Source organism: Parambassis ranga, chromosome 24 (assembly GCF_900634625.1).
Source record: "Parambassis ranga chromosome 24, fParRan2.1, whole genome shotgun sequence".
Classification (NCBI taxonomy): Eukaryota; Metazoa; Chordata; class Actinopteri; family Ambassidae; genus Parambassis; species Parambassis ranga.
In genome coordinates, this window is record NC_041043.1 from 8,486,286 (window position 1) to 8,504,104 (window position 17,819).

Consider the following 17,819-nt stretch of genomic DNA (forward strand, 5'->3'; position numbering starts at 1 on the left):
GACGAAGACAAGAGAAACAGAGGGAAAAGTGGATAAGAAGGGAAAACAGAACACAGAGGTGAGAGGAACCCGAACAGATGGAGTAATGATGAGAGGACTGGAAGTGAAGAGGTAGAAACCATCACATGTCAGTCATTGATGTGTGGCATAACACATGTGCCCAATATGCAGGAAGGTTTTTGGCAGGTTTCCCTGACCTATATAGTCCGGAAGTTAGAGGAACTGCAGCCTGAAACAAGTCTTTCAACTTTTAAATGAGCCACAGTGGATGCTCTGTACTGCACATTTGGAATTTTAATAAAGCTGATACAAGTGAACACAGACGTACTATAATTTCTCAAGCTGTTTTGAAGGATTGGGCCATAAAACATTTATCATTTTATCAGAAACTGAGATTTTACTTTTTGTAATCTTTATAAGGATACTGTTTTTTTATTCCTTTATTTCAGGCAACAGTAGATAGAACACAGTATGTGAAAAGAGCAAATGACTGCAATGCACATGAAATGAAGGTCCAAGCAGGATGCAGTCAGTTTTTGACATGCTAACCTCTGGAACCTCGAGGAGAATTTACCAACCTGTCCTGCAACAATTTTTCATATCCCTCCTTTTGTTAGAAGAGCACAATTATCAATCACATCAATTATGGAAATATATATGGAAAAAGTGTTTAAACTCACAAGCTTGGACATTTCTCATGGCAGGTGAAGAATGACATCTGAAAAGTGGTGTTGCAAGGATGCATACTGTCAACATCTGTAACACAACAGACTGGAGAACAGTATAGTGCTGAATAGTCTGCAAACACTGATAAAAAGCATCCCCTGTTGTGAGTTTAACCACTGACTACTGTGCCACTGGGAGGATGTATTTTTGTGGGCTAACTTGTAAGATAGAATCACACTGGTTCCCTTAAGAAAATCCAATAAGATTTTTTTATTGGATGTGGATTATTGCACAAAATAATCTGTGTGACCATAGACTGTGAATTAACATGGATGAACCTTCCAGCATACACCCTTAACATGGAAGTCTATGAGGATTCACTTGCTTTTGGGGCCAGCCTCAAGTGGCCATTTGTGGAACTGCTGGTTTTGGCAACGTAGAAGTTGCAGCTTGTCTGTGAACGGAACAATCTTGTTGTCACAGACAATGAACACTGCTTGTATAATTACAAATACAATCAGAAAAACTGAAAAAAATAAACTTATTCTGCTTGCTTGAAGAAAGTTCTCAGTAAATATAGTGTCTTAAATGAATGTGGATGTAGTTGTCAGAAACTATGTTCAATGAGAAAGCAGCACATACAGCTGACCAATCTTCAGTCAGACGTGAATTAGCTAAGAATAAAGGACCAGTGACTAAGACCCAATTACTAATGTTAAGCCAGACCATTTCTCTCTTAATTTTGTCTTGCATTTATCAGAGTGAGTTTAGTGATCCTGATTGGTTCATAAAACTCTCCATATCTTAACAAAACACTGTAGATCAACACAATTATATGAATACTGATTTATTAACAACAACAAATTTGAGTTGTGCTTGAAAAAAAAATGTATCTGTCAGATGTTTGTCTCTATCGTGTCTCTCCCAACTGTGTGCCTGTTCCAGATTACTCAGATGAGCCGATGAGTCCTAAGGTTTAATGGGCCTCTGTTCTCTTTCATCAGCAGAGAGCCCAGTCATCACTACAGATTGGAAAGCCTATGTGAGCTTGACTGCTCAGGGAAAAGAAGAAGGATTAAGTGATATCATATTGTTTAGCAGGGGATCTCCCTCCCTTGGCAGCAGCCTTGAGATTCAGTCATGCCTTCAATAGGTGGGTAGTCATCCTGTTTTCTGATTTGGCTCTGTATGCAGCAGTATCATCACTAGTGATATTTTATCTTGCAGCTGTCATGGCAGTAAATTGAAATTAAAATGAAGGCATTTGTTAGAAAGGGATGAGTCACTTGTATATCATACAGGCACACTCATGCAGTTATAATACACAGAGGGAGCATCTGCTATGGTCTGTCTTTCTGTTCTCCAGCTGAGAAAGCGAGTGGGTGGGACCTCATCCTCATGAGGCCTGGTTTTGCATGGAGAGTGAGCTATCTGATGAAACAGTTTGGCTGTAGTTATAGTTAATATGTTTCTGTGTTTGAAGTAATTACACCAGTGGCACAAGGGCACATGGCCCTGTGAAGTTTCACTTTGCCCTGAGATCATGTTTGCACATTAGCTTACAGTGAAACCTAGATTATCTTACCATACAGCAAAGAGATGCTTCGGGGAAACCTGGCCTTGGTTATAAGAGAAGGTCAGGGTAGATAACTGCTGCTGCTTAGAGACTTTGTAATTGCAGTTCTAACTGGGCCTCAGATGGCTCCCCTGTGGCACTTTAGCTCCCACAACAAAAGATAATGCCAGTTTTTTTAGAGCCCTGATACTCAGAACCCCAAACTCTCTAAGGTTTGCAGAATGGTGCTGTATTAGACCATCCAAGAGAAATCCATGTCTTGCCTAATTAGACGACTACAACATTTATATCCATGTTCATTTTGAGGTTTGTTTTTGAAATTAATGAAATGAGGAGGTACTGTACCTGAAACAACACAAAAGGTTTGCGGTTGTATTAGTGGGAAGGATATTTGCGAATCGGGTGGTTTGTGCCTGTGAATAAGCAGACCCTTACATCCACCATTCCACTCTAATTAGGTGCAACAGATTCAACATAAACGTCACGGCCTTTCACATAATCCTGCCCATTAAAATAAGAACCACCATTAGGGAACACTGATGTAATGACTGTTTTGAATGCAAGCAGTTCTAAATGTCAAATGTCATTTATCAAGGCCACCCAAGTTTCTCTATGTTATGAAACCTTTAAGACGGTTCACTGAGAATTATCAAATCCTACATGACTTCTTTACACCACCCAACAACGGCTAGAAATAGTAAAAGTGACAGTACTAAAGGGAATAAAATAATACAGCAACACTGCAGGTTTGACCTACATAAGCAGATATGTCTGACAGAAGTGTTGTAAGAAAATTTACATACAGTGAATAAAATATGACTAAGATTTGAGCACCTAGAAGTCACAAAATGTCCACCAGAAAATCACAGCTCAAGTCTTTCCACATAATTTTTACATTACATTACGTTACAAGTTCATTGATAAACTGAACTTAAAATCAGATAATTGTTCTCTACTCTCCTACTACAAGGTTTTAATGGCCGCTTGAGTCAGCAAACACCAATATATATGCAGAAAGCAGCTTCATATCTCAAAACTATTTTCTACCTGGCCTTCCAATACTGTGAAATGTTAGCTGACATATTGCTTATTTTTTAAGATCTTAGCAGTGGGTCATGGTTAACATAAATGAAGAATCTTGTTTTTGGTTCAAATGGGCCAACGGACTTCTTTGTGTGGAGGTTTATTGGAGATTTCAAACTGACTACGAGTTTGATCATCGTCTTTCTCCTTTAGCCCATTACTGGCCCCTTCAGCTATCTTGCAGACAATCCTGGCATAAACATTGCACAACCATACACAGCTATTTTTTTTACATGTAACTCTAAAAATACCCATAGTTAACGCACTCACTTTACATATGTTTTTAAGTTGGTAGTTTCTGAGACATGCAAACATAAGGGATGATTTTTAAGATTGCAAACATTTATTTAACCTTGAATTCGTCTGCTTTACGAATAAGAAAGTGCTATTCATTTAAATGCGTTTAACCCAAGTCATGTACAGTGGTTAAGTTATCCTACATTTTGAAATGAAAAAGCAGAACTCAAGTGAATTGATTCATTCCCCTCATGCTGTAACTTCAGTAGTACCTTCTGGAAATACCTGTTCCTGTGGTTGGTTCTCCTAAAGACAACACAAAAAGACACTTTAGAACATTTCATCAAATTTCATGACAGGGAGAAAAATACAACAAGACAAATATTATTTTTAAGTTTATGACAGTTGACAGTAACTGTGATATATGAAGTGCAATGTTTAATTCAGAAACATATTCAGTTCTCAAATACAGCTAGGAATCTTCCAGAGGAAACAGCTTTAAGGATGAAGTGTTCCTTCAATCTATTTTGAGTGAAAGTTGGTTCATTTAATATACTGGAAAATCACATTTTCTATGCTGGTCTGCAGCATAAACGTCAAAGGGGCGGAAGATTTAGAATTCCAAATAAAGACCGAGACAGATTTTGTCTTTAATGTTTCATTCCTGTTATTTCAGTGGGATTAAATGGTTTCACTTTGCTTGAGCAGCAGTCGGTAAACAGAACAGCAAATATGTTCGTTGGACAGGCAGGAATGTCTTAGAATTTCTAATGTAACCTTTGATTAACTTCATAAGCTTAAATAATCCCTTGTGAGGAGGAGTTTACAGTTAATTGTGCAGCGATGATGTCTGTGCAGATGTAGAAATGTTGCTACCCCACCCCGACTCTTTAGGGAAGACACCAAGGGAAAAAACTGTAAATCTTTCATATGCAAGACTTTTCAACAGTTTAGTCACCCTTTGAAATTTGCCTTGATGAGCAGTAATTGCCATGCAGGCTCTTCCATCTTCTGCACACTTTCATGTCCCCTCAGTGGGTCTTGAATCATGGCATCTCGTGGTCTCCTAAACGACCCTTTGGGTGTCTGATCTCTGGGAGAAGACCACCAAACTTGCAAAACTTTGGCACCTAAGAAGGTCCTCTGGTGTGCCCATTAAATCATCTTACCTTATTCCCATCTCAATATAGCTACGTATTTTTGAACAAGATAAATATTTGACTAATACATACTGGTGGTGCAGCACTGGGCTGAGGCCAAAAACATCACCATCAAAACATGAGTGAAAGCAGAGCATTCAGCCGCCACTGATTATTGCAGATGCAGTGTCTGCACATCTCTGATAAGGCAGGATCATGATTATGTTACAGTGACTCAACTCAAATTACACCTTTGGACTAAAACTTTCAACATCATCCTAAAGCCGCAAAGTCAGACTTTGTATTTTGATTGCTTATTGATACAAATTAGGTTCTTATAAATAACATCTACAAACTATGCCTAGTGCTTGCCCCCTCGAAATGTGCTCGGCAAAGAACTATTTGATAATGGAATAGAAAAATAATTGCAGACTAAATGTCCTTGCTTTCAAAAGAAATTCAGTCTACATTCAGAGCTTTCCCTTCAATTACAAACTGTTTCAAAAATATCAGATATAATGTGGAAAAAATAAACACTGATAATTTGTTGAGAGACAATTTTGAAATGTTTACGGTATCTCAGTTACATAATGCGTTTTGGGTTGTAGTCCAATTGGAGAGACACTGCTGGCTTTCATTAGCAGCAGGCATTTTTCTCCATCATATTGAGCATTGCTGCCAGAAGTCTGTGCTTCTGAAAACATTGCAAGGTCCTGCCAACAAGTCCTCCCCCTCCTCACCTCCATCGCTCCCGGCGCAGCCAGAGCGGGGCCAAATTGCTGAAAGGCAGCACAGGCAGTGTGGCCGTCCTCCAACCCTGGCCACTTTGGAAATCGCCACACGCAAATGCTGGCCTCCCTGTCGGTGGCATGATGGGGTCACCTCTGGGGCCTGGGGTGGGTAAACACACATGACCCAAGACAAACTTTCACAATTCCGCCAGGTGTGCAAACAGGAGGCCGCAAAAATACCCGGAAAAGTCTGACCATGCAAAAACAATATAACTGCCTCTGATGAACTCCTACAAATGCAGGAGGAGGAGGTAGAAAGGTGTAGCGGTGAGTGGAGAGAGAGCATGTTAGCATTGTGCATAGAAATTCGTCACGTATTAGAGACTAAATGAGTGTGATTAGTTTGGATGAAAGTCTCACCTGTACTGACTGGTCACCGATGTGGAACTCATTCAGCCCACCCAGTCAGAATACCCAGAATTTTGCAGGGAAATCAAATGAGAAACAGGAAAGAAATACTTTTTTTAACAGTGTAGATTAAATCAGAGCAGCCCTACATTTTTGCCTTGCCTCTATAATTCTGGTTCAATAAAGCTCCCCACGTGGCCAACAGTCTATTTAACATCTCAAGCTTTTTTAGTGTTTGTTTCATGGCTTGTACCAGCGATCCAATCCACCCCTGTCCTGATCCATTGTCTCCTGGGCCGGTGAGTCCTGGAGTTGACCTCTGTGGGGAGTCTTCCAGGCACCACATGTTGGTTTTGTGTTCGTATGAACTCTTACTTGCTTGAGCAGTTGGGCCTATGGCACCAAGTCTGAAGGACACAGCAAAACAAGAATATAACTATAACCAGATGCAGCACTGTCCTCCCAGATCATCTGTTATGCTTTGTGTCAGATCTTCCTCAGATAGCCATACTGGCAGTGGATGGGGATGCCTGTTTGGTTGTTGGGGGTGGACAATCTACGTGCAGCTTTGTATTCGCAAATATGTTTTAATTCTTTCGCAATGGCACAGACTGAACATGTGGCTTTGCATTTCTGAATATTGTTTTTACAAGACTTAAACATTAACGCTAATTATACCTACAACTGACATTCTTTTTAACCTGGAGTAAATCTTTGTCATGACAACATGCAATCTGAGCCAAGCGTTTTCTACTTTATAATGATATCATTGTTACAGCTTACCTCCACTCACCCCTGCTGCTAGACACTGAGTGAGCACGTAGCAGCCTGCTGGTTATACTATTAGTAATACAGATGAGAGATGTCTGCATGTCTGTAAAGTCAACCTGTAATTATCATGGCTGTGTATCCCCCAGGCAAGAGACTAAGTCAGATTTATAGATTTATTCTGTCTTCAAATTAGCATCATGCCTCGGATTCCAGCATTTCATCTTGCAGGCTGCAGGAATGTCTTGAGAGTAAAAAAACAGAGTCATTGTAATTCACAAGTACATATCCCAAAACCACCATCTGTAAAATAGCGTTGGAGAGGCAACAATGTGTGAGTGTACTGTTCAAAGCGCACACATATTAGAAACCTCATTTAACTGCAGCTGGGATTTTTTCATATTTTTTGGAACAGTTTAGGACTGTTGGGATAAAAAAGGGTATAAAATGTAACTTTGTACATTGTTTGGAAATAAGACATGCAATTATAGGTCCCCGGCAACTGGATCTGCATTAGGACTTTTATTTTTTTTCCCCAATTTAGAGCTCGTGAATGATTTTCCTGCTGCACTTAGATGCCACAAGACACAGTTAGTTACAATATATCCACAATATATCTGTGGATGCTCATTCATCTAGGTCATAATCATTTCCAAGAGTTTAAATCAAGGCAACTGGACTGAAGGAAGAAGACACTCAGGGGAGTGGCGAAATGTCTACAAAAAAACCAACAATCCTTGAGTCCAGTTGCCTTGATTTAAACTCTTGGAAATATATTCACAATGACAGCACCCCTAGCAGAATGATATGTACTAAATATTATTCTGTTATTATCCTATGTTGTTTTAAGTTGCTCATTTTTAGTTTTAGAATTGAACATCAGTTACTTAATTTGAATATCCTCTGTTCATTAGTCATGCATACACCAGGACTCAATAGATTATATTAAAATATGTCTCATTGTGTTACTAATGATCCAAACACAATTGGTGTTTTTATTTTAATATTATATATCATTTATGCCTAAGGAGTAAAGGCACTTCAATTGCAAACTAATATTTGAGAAACAAGGTGTTATTAAATGTACTACAGTGTGACAGGTTTAGAAATGAGCTTAACAAATAAAGATTATTATAATATAATAATAAGAGAAATGCATAAAAATACTCAAAGCAGAGCAACGTTAATGTTATATTTATGTATTACTAATGGGTTTTATCTTTCTTGTGCTTGTATTTATTGTTTTAAAATGTTTCAAACCTGTTTCACAGAATGCAATACAGCAAATATTAGAACACGTTTACTGCTGTCCTACACACCTGGTATCTATTGCAATATATGCATTTTCAATGTACCAATATGCGGTTGGATTATTTAAATTCCAGCATACGTTATAATAAGATCGGTGCTCTCCTTTTTGAAGTTAAATGTTTTTAGTCTGAGGAGTAAATACATTCCTCAGCTGGCTTGTCCTGGTTTGATCTCAGCTGACTCAGTAGAAAGATTGCATGCCTACATAGCATCTAATAGACAATGCCCTGGGGTTACCTCTGCACACGTACAGTACAGACGTCTTTGTGTTGGAGAACAATGTTTACAGTTCAGCCCAGTCCTTGGTGTAGCAGCACAGACAATCATTTGTACTGTGTGTCTGCAGAGTTGAGTATACTTCTGTCAGCAATAATGGAACATTCATCTTACAAGAGGTGCAGGTGATGAATACCTTATAAATCCCCATAAAACAGCTTCATTGTTCCACTGTTATTGCGTTGATAAAATAGTCACTAGTACTTGTACATTGCTCAACACTGTGACTATTTTTTATATTTAGTATAAATCTGTTGTTACTCTGAGTATCCCCATCTGATCTGAATTTGATATTCAGACAGCAACAAGCTATAAAGTCATAAACTACGGGACAGTTGTGTGAGTGCTGTGTTTTTCAAATGATTATACTAAAACAATGCAGCCAGTGAACTCTGGGAGCTGGCCTGTCTGCCTGTGCTCCAGGCTGTATTTTGACTGGTTCAAGTCAGCGTCCTTGCTCATACATCTTTCTAAAATTATACACCACAATGAAGAGAAGCGGCCACTTCTAAACAACGTCAAAAAATTCAGATTTAGATCCCCCTCCTCCTCCTTTTTTATTTTTTATCTTGTTATTGTGTTACACAGGGACTGAAAGACGAGTCACAGCATTATGAAATCATGTGAGGAGGGCAATTATCCATCACAAAAGCCCCACAGAAAAAAAAATAACCCACCGGCTGGAGAAGACAACAGAGTCTTTTGTTTGCCCCATTGTTAGTGACACAGTGCCGAACTCCTCCTCATAATAGCTTGTTTCTCCAGTAAGCTGTCTGTCTTTATCAGGCATACTTTGTTCTCCTCAACAAGTAAACTAAATTTCTGAGACACATAATGGACGTCTTATCTGTAAGCTCATTCAGGTTGTGATTGGCTGTTGTGACCTCCAAAATCTGAGTCATGGCCAGTGCAGAGTTAATTTATTCTTCCTCTCAGTCACTACACATGACACAAAGTCACTTCTGTCAGTGACATTTGCCTAGAGTGACGGCATCATGTGACTGCGTTTGTCATGTGACCCTTGTATAGTGGTGTTGTATCGTCAGCACCATGTAATTATAATGCTGACTTAGCAGTTCAGACTTGAACTTGGTTGACCTTGGCCTAGCAGCAATTGTATAAATCTCTCAGCTGTTGACAACTGACCACACAATGACAGGGTTCTCAGTGGCCACAACTATACTGTACCAGCCTCACTGGACATGGACTGCAGAGTAGAAGCAGGAACATCACCAAGGTCCTCAGTCATGGTCAGCAAGTGTTTGGTATGAAGAATCACTGTAAGTTTCAGTCCAGGCCTCACTGGGTGAATCTGTCCTCACCTTTAACACAGCATGGCGTATGTAAACCAGACAGCAGGACTTGTTGGGGCACCAGTGTGCTTTTCATATATGAAGTTTCACTGAGGTGGAGAAATAGCAGGAGAGCGGTGTGTATGCCAAAGTAAGGAAGATATATATAAGTCCAATGCCATCTACTTAGCACACAAATTAAACCAACTTGTCAGTGAACATTTAGAAATCATCACTTGTGTCTCAGCGGGCCAGGCTGTTTGAACTGCAGTGTAGGTAGGCACTGTTTATCCTGGACTGGGCCCTTGATTAAAATGAGGAATGGAGGGGGGAAAAAAAAGAAATGGCTCAGTCTCGTGGTGGTCAGCCACAGCCTCCTCATCGCAGCCTCCACCAATGATCTGACTTTCCCTATTTTTTTTCCCAATTTTATGTAATCACAACTCCAGGAGCTATTTTTAATGTGTGTTTAGGTTGTGCGAGCGCCATTCGATATTAAACATTTCCCCTTATTACTTAAAGGCTGACTTTATTTTCCCTCAAAGCTGTGACTCCAAAAACAGCTGTCCAGACACCACAAGAAAGAACCTTAAGTCACTAGAAGATGTAGATACCACCGCTGGACTCCACAAGAAAAATATCTACTTTTCATTAAGATTATACCATAACGTACTTCACCAAACAATTCACATAGAACATCAACATCCTCTTGGCGTCATGGACTCGTAGATTAAGTTTCTGCTCTTCCATGAGTTTTGGACTGCATTGAAGTGAACTCCTTTTGCTTCATCCTATGGCTGCAGGTCACCGCTCTGCCTCAGCAGTGCTGTAAGGAGATATTTACGTTCACACCAGTGGCAGGGCGGCCAACAGAAGCTGATTGCAAGTGGTGTTTGTTTCCAATGAAAGCACGTTAATTCGGGCTCAGCCGCAGTGTAAACTACCTTGGCGTTTTACAGATGTCGCCTGTTAAAGTGAATCACTGTACCTGCCTGTTTGCCCTACCGGGCCGTTCTGATGCCTCGCCAGAGAGAGTACACAACACGGACCAAAAGGGCTATTAATAAGCCCTTCCTTTTTTAATACTGTAATCCCTCCACGTGTGTAATGTCTGCACTGGGCTAATTATGTCACGTCATTTTTAGCTTTCACAGAGAGATGAATACAGACACCCTCACAGCCTCAGTCTGGGTTAATTTTAAACCATCTTAGGTGTCATTATCCTCTAATATTTTTCCAGAAATACTATGTTGCGAGAAATAATTTTCTGTGAAAACAGTCGTCCGTGCAGTCCGTCCACTCCTGACAAAGTGTGGAAGCAGCTTTAACCTACCAGGCGGCACTGGATGCTGCATTAATAGTAAGTGTAATTTTAAGCATGTACGTCCCAACACATGATACCTCTATTATGTTTCTGTGAGAGCTTGTGATAACAAAGTGAGTCCATTTGAAGGTGTGTGGTCCTCCTGAGTGGTAGGCGAGAGAAAGTGTCTGGCAGGGTGGGCCATCAACCACAGTCCTCAGGGCAGACCTTGGCCAGAGCTCAGAGCATGGCCAAGCTCTTCAGCGCCACGCAGACACTCAAGTATAGCAAATGTAGTATACGGCCACCAGTGAAGATCTAGCTATGAATGAAATATTATATTCCACATCATAGTCCGGTATTTAACATTATTGCCTTCACATAAAGCATTTTTTGACAGAATGGAGTATGTATATTATAAAATTGTCTCTACAGCAAAGTGAAGCTTCCAAACGGGTGTTTTTTCCTCCCATGATGCTATAGCGATGATGCCCTTTTCGCATTATATGCACATGACACACGATTGGATATTTTATAAGCATTAAAAGTTCTGTGTTTTCATGAACTACTAGTAGCATCACAGATCGATTTGTCCTTCCTAGGTTTCTTTCTTTTGGTGTCTTTCAAACATTCTACACCACAGGCCCCTATTAAATCCCTTTAAAGTGATGGTACACTCTTACAGGAACAAAATCCGAGGAATCGCTGAGTTGAATCTTCAGACTTGCTTATAGATAAACACTTTCAGTCAAGATTTTAGCAATGGAAAAGTTTGTTGTGGTTTTCTCGGTGAATGAACCGCTGACCTGACCGAGAGTTGGGCAAGAAAAACAACATTTGGCTGACTTTAACTAAACGTTGTTACTGCGTCAGGGGAAAACATCCTCCATCCTTTGTCTCGTTACAATCTTTGCTGTTCTTAAAGAATTTATGCATGCCGATATCTGAGACTATAACATCATCACAGTTGAGATTTTTGCCATCAAGGTTGTTTATCACATGCTGTGCCACCCAAGAAGTTGTGTTTCCTGCCATATGAGCGGGGTTTGACATTTATGCTTTATTTTTCATCCGATGTTTTAGATTCAATCACGTTGTGCAAATTATATCCCCATCAAACTGTGTGTAATTTACTGTGGCTCTGCGGAACTCACAGCAGTGCTGGAATCTGTCCTAAAGTTTAATGCTTCTGACAGAAAAGCATCCATTTGCAGTAACCCTAAAAATGTTTATACATGACCTTAAATATTATTCTTGAAATTCTCCGGTATCAAGTACCAGACTAATCCTCGTGTACGGCCTTCCCTTGTTGTTGTACTTGCAATCCAGCATCATTAAGGATGCTGTTAAATAGTTTATATATTTAGAGTGGATGCAAACTTCATGGATGACATGATCGATTACATCTCTAAATTAAAATAGGTACTGTTTGAGTAGCCCTTCCCTAAGGATACTGTAACATGTGCTGAAACTCAAGAGGCATGTTCTTGTTTTAGACAGCAAATATTTACAAAGCGCAGGGCCAAGGAAAATGTTTCACTGCACAAAAATAAGGTAGGTGGTAAAGACTTGTGGAAATGCTGTTGTGCTGTGGAATTTGAGGGGAGGAGCTGGTTGTTTATATTTTATGTTTGACATTTTTATCCATTTCTTTTTTTTCTGAACCTATACTAAGGTCAGTAGTATTAGAATGAATCAAGGGTTTAGATTATATTATTGATAACATGCTGAGTTCTACCAGAGAGATAGTAGTGTTATTTCTACGGGTGCACGATATTTATTTTCTAATGATTTTTGGCTGATATCACACATATATCCAATTTAATCTAAAAACATGAAGTCTTTATTGTAGTAAAATTAACATATTAGTATAGATGCTGTTATAATGATGATCAACATGAGGTGGTGCTTTTTAAATTCAATTTTGTTTATTTGTATAGCAACTTTTACAATAAGAATTATGTCTAGGTGCTTACAGAGACCCATATTTGGTATCTCTGTGTACATTTACCAGGTAATAATATATCCAAGAGCAAAAAAATAGAAGAAGAAAAGGTAACTGGACTTTTTGAGTTTGAGTTCCTTGACATTCAGGGAACAATATAACGGTCAGTTAAACATATTACAAATTAAAAAAAGAACATTTTCTCAGTCACTGTATTTTGAGTTTTCTACTCCCACCCAAAAAATAGAGGTAAAAGTAAATTTGCGTGTGTTGCTGCTAAATTTTCATTTTAAAAACTCAACAGCTGCATGAATAATCCACAGAACACACTGTGAAGAGTTCAGATTGGAACTACTCTGCCAGTGCTGTAAGGGAGCATGAAAATGAATTTCTGTTTGTATGTTAATTTGTATATATCATATCAAGAAAGGATATCTCAAAACCCATGATAAATGAAAGCAAGACTAATTAATATTATACTGTTGGCTTTTCTTTCCTTTAAATCCCACCCTATAACAGATTAACTCATTAAAAAGCAGAAAGGTTCCAGAAAGTTGGCTGAGGCTTCTACTTTGTACCGCTCAGTCACATTTGCCCACTGGCTAGTGACAAGATGATACTTTAACACTTTCATACCTGAGTGAACTCCCAGTTTCATTCCACACATTCCTCTGCTTCTGTACTTACACCCTGTCTGTGTTTTTGATCTGTTGTAACAAACACCTGTGATCACTGATCAAAGATGCTCATGCTGGGTTGTGTACAGCATGTGTGTTAGGAATCTGTGTGTGTGTGTGTGTGAGATGATTCACTGTTAATTGTCATGACTTGCCTGCTCTGTATTACATGTTGGCAGGCCATTTTTGCAGCATTAGTGTTGGTGTTTGCATGTGTGTATCTCCCTCAGAGTGTTATAGAGAGACTGTGAGAAGACAGGTGGCCATGATCTATGGCCTCTTACAGGAATCGCCCCCGTCTGTCGCTGCTGTGAGAGCCAATAAAAGCTCAGCGCGGGCAAGGATACGCACATGCACATGCACATGCACAAACACAGCTATTACAGTAATAACACAATAACATGACAACTGTCTGTGACACAGCAACGTGTGAGACAGGAGAAAGGGAACAAATTCAGGCTACACTGAAGCAGCTCTTCAGACACAGTCCTCTGTAAATAAGCAGTGTCACACCACCTCCGCTCTCCCTTCACACATCATCTAGTTTTCTCTCTGTTGCCCCATTCTTTCTGCTGCACATGCATAAACAAACACACACACGCTTAGACACACACACCCAGTCTCTCACCGTCAGCCAGCCAGCCATTCACTCTTCACTCACACCCTCAAATCTTACCAAGCTCAGCTCTCCCTGCTCAGAGGCAGACAGGAGCAGCACGGCAGCCTGTTAAAGGAGTTGAGGGAAGGAGCAGCAGAGTCAGAGAGAAAGAGAGAGACAGAGTAAAAGGAGGGGGATGAAAGAGTGAAGGGAGAGCACAGCAGAGAGAGCACTGTTCTCCATATGCTGAGGGGGCATAGGCGGTTGAACAAGCTGCCCCCAGTGAAGCCTCCTGACTCATGGGAGCGTCAGACCCCAGTCCCCAGAGAGCCTGGAAACGCTGCCGAACCACGCGCAAGAGAGAAGGAGGGGAGCCACAGAGTAGAGAAAAAAGTCCGGGGAGAGGAGAGAAGAGCTGAGGAGAGGGAAGAAAGCCACAACGGTAGGCTGTCCCACTCAACTGCTGTGCCGTGATGACGTCAGAGAGCATGTGACCCAGGCTCTCCAGTGACGGCACATGGAGGGCAGGAAAGAGACGAGTTTTAAAGCTGGTGCCTTTTGGGTTGTGTGAGGGCTCTGCTCGCCTCCCAAACAACCACAGAACCACAGACGTGCGGCTCGGGGTTGGTGTTTGAGGGCGACCTGGAGTGTAAATGGTTAATCGTCGCGGGCCAGCACCAGTCACAAGGACGGCGCTAAGCGAGTAAGTACGTTCCAACCACACTCGCCAAGCAAGCAAGTCCGACACCATCTGATCTATCCGCAAAGGCGATATTTGCCTCTGCAATTTTTTTTTCTCTATAAAACCAGACCTGGTTGTTACTTGTGGTCATCTAAATAGTTGATACGTAAAAGCATGTCTTGTGGATGGCTTTTCCATTTTTTTCTTCCATGACATGCTGCGTGCTCTTGGTTTAGGACGTGTCAAGGGTCACGGAAGCCACAGAGGAACAAAAGTGAGGCTTGCTGCAACCAGAGGCAGCTATGGCATCTAACAGCCTTTTCAGCACAGTGACACCATGTCAACAAAACTTCTTCTGGGGTAAGTACAACTTTGCTGGTCGCTGTTGTGTCTGGAGTTGGGTTGGGGTGTTCGGGTCACAGGGAGGACTCGGGGTCAGGTGTTGAGGTTTGGATAATGGGATAAAGGGGTTCGAGTACAACGGGTAAAGATCTTGGATGTGATTTTTTTGAGGTTTCGGGTCCAGATGAGTGGAGGGGATCAGCTGAGGTCATTGAGGACCCTGCTATCAAGATCCAAGCTTTTGTGGTGGAAGAGAGACCCAACTATCATCAAGGCTTTTTGTGGTTCACAAATACAAAAAAATACAAAAAAAAGTCTGCATTTAGAGATTCCACTATTTACTCTATGTGATGTTTATAAATATTTTTGCAAGCAGGAGATGACATGTTTGTGCAACATACCCTTAGATTTACAAAGCGATGCCATTGCGGAACCAAAAAACAAAAGCATGGGTGATATTTTTGACAGACGTAAACAGACGCTGCACAAGACAGTTTACAGTGGAGCATTGAAACAAGATGTGGGGATTACTGGGCTGTGTGTGCTGGGTGTCTCTGTTGTTGCATAGGGAAGAAGTATTGATTAGTTTGCCAAGAAAGATCTGTAATCGCTTCCTGACATTGTTCAGTCGCCCTGCTGTCGTTAATTAATCAGCGTTGATTTCTGCAGACTCCAGGGAGCGCTTAATCGACAGACATAAATCCAGAGTGAACCAGAAGTTGATCCATGTCAACTTTAATTCTATGAATTGATAATGGAAGGCTCTAATAATTAGTTTAAACTTCTAACATTAACTTTATAGTCATTTGTCGCTTCTCCATAAATAAGCGATGCGATCAAATGTACATTTGCTTTGTACATTGCTTAATATAATAAATGCACTTTCTTCCCATAAAAATATTTAAATCTTCAATATTTCTATAGTCTGTATTGAAAATCCTGCTTCTTTCTTTAAAAGCAAAGCTTTTATTGACTCTTCTGAGAGTAAGACCAAAGCAAATCTGTGACCTGTGAACAGTAGCTTTGACAACTTAATGACATTAAACTACCTGTGAAGGCCAGCATGCATGCTGCAGCTTGTGGCCTCTGTTTTGGATTTGCTGTATTCTACTGTGACAGCTTCTTTACACAGTCTAATTTAATCAGCAAAATAAATGATTGTTTTAGGTTTACCAGATGAATTTTCAAAATTTAAACAAACATTTTCATTCCCGTGCGACACAAGAAATAGACAGGCTTAGTTTAATAGATGCCCTCACTCTCCAACCTCCACCACCCCCGCCTCCCCCCCTGCCTGCCTCCCCTTTCTCCGGTCCATAGCCTGCGCTCCTCTTGTCCAAATCAAATGTTTAAAAGATGTTTTTAAAAAAGTCGCTCCGTGGTCAGACACAGCTGTTCTAGGCTCCTGCCTCCATACAGATGCAGGGTGGTTCATAATGCACTCTGAAAGCTTGAAGAGAGTGAGCGTCTTCTACCAATCACCACCACCTATTACCATGTTAACCCCCTGACCTCTCGGTGTGTCTCAGGGGTCGGAGCGCGGGAGAACGAGCAGAGAGGAGCAGCACCACAGGAAATTGAAAGCATGCCGCTGCAGTGGTCATAGTAGTAGAAGCAGACAGGCAGAGAGAGGAGCAGATGTGCGCAGATGTTCAGGTAGAGAGACTCAGAGGGGAGATAATCACTGATCGATTCTCATAAGTATTGTTGATTGATACAGTGCTGCGCCTCATTGACATTGCCCCTGTTTATGAACATCTGGGCAGTAAATCTGTCAGTATAACCACAAAAAGTCCCCCCTGACAGCGCAGTGTGATTTTGCAAGACCACCAGCTCTTTCTGCTGTATTTAAAATTTCAGATGAATAAATTTAGTGTGCTGTACAGTGGCAGAACTGACAAAAAATGGAAATGGTATTTGGAGATGAGTTTTTTCAGTCAGGTAGAAATTTGAATATAAAATTTTATAGATAGTTTCATAATTATGTTTTCCCTTTTTAGTTCCGCTCAACTTAAATTCCATTCAATAAAAACTAAACAGGATAAAACCAAGCTTTGCCTTTTGTTGATTTTACATATTTTTGTGAAGTTCTCCTCCTCATGTTTCTCCTGGATCATTTTGTCTGACGTCTGCCAATTTGCTGAGAGCACAACTTAAAATATATAGTTTTGCTAGTTAGAAAAGCCACATCGCTGCTTTCCCGTCATATATTTGTGTTTATTAAGGACATTTTTAATTTAGCACTGCGGATACATTCCCAGCGATAAATTGAGGTGACTTGTGGGAGCAGGCAAATATTCTAAATTGAGAAAAGGGGCTCATTAAAATTTGTCTTGGCATTTACATCAAGCAATTTTCATTAAATTGCTTCAGATACATTTTTTATAACTCCTCAGACTGGCAGATCACATGGAGAGGGCAGCATAATCTTCAACATGTGTGGCACCCACTCAACCACCGTGCCTCTCTGGGGAACATTTAAGTGCCTATTTTCTCTATTACAAACTTAATTACATATAGACAATTAAGTCATGGGAGCAATTATCGTTCAGTAAAGCTGTGCAGTCACAAGTACAGAAAAAAAAGTGCTTACACAGACAGACCCAAATCAACACGATCAAAAGAAAAGCAGGGCAATGTGGGTAAATATCTGAAGACTCCAGGCGGAAAACTTTCCCCAAAGAAAATCTCAGATAATTTTCAGGGAAACCGTATATGTATTTGAGAAAGGCAGCTTCTGTTGCATAAGTGTTGCCTTTAGATCTAACCACAGGCCTGCTTCTTG

At 40.5% G+C, this 17,819-nt stretch overlaps 1 protein-coding gene across 3 annotated transcripts in view; it reads left to right on the forward strand.

Moving 5' to 3' along the window:
- The first annotated feature begins 14,148 nt into the window (after window positions 1-14,148).
- runx2b (RUNX family transcription factor 2b) overlaps window positions 14,149-17,819 on the forward strand; it is a 37,757-nt gene continuing 34,086 nt past the window's right edge. The window contains exons 1-2 of one of the 3 annotated variants that reach the window (XM_028397184.1): window positions 14,149-14,713; window positions 14,929-15,052. In XM_028397184.1, coding sequence (XP_028252985.1) covers window positions 14,995-15,052 — 58 coding nt within the window. In that variant the 5' untranslated portion in view covers window positions 14,149-14,713; window positions 14,929-14,994. Of the gene's footprint in view, window positions 14,718-14,928; window positions 15,053-17,819 lie in introns of all 3 variants that reach the window. The other 2 variants (XM_028397182.1, XM_028397181.1) reach the window with 2 other exon arrangements.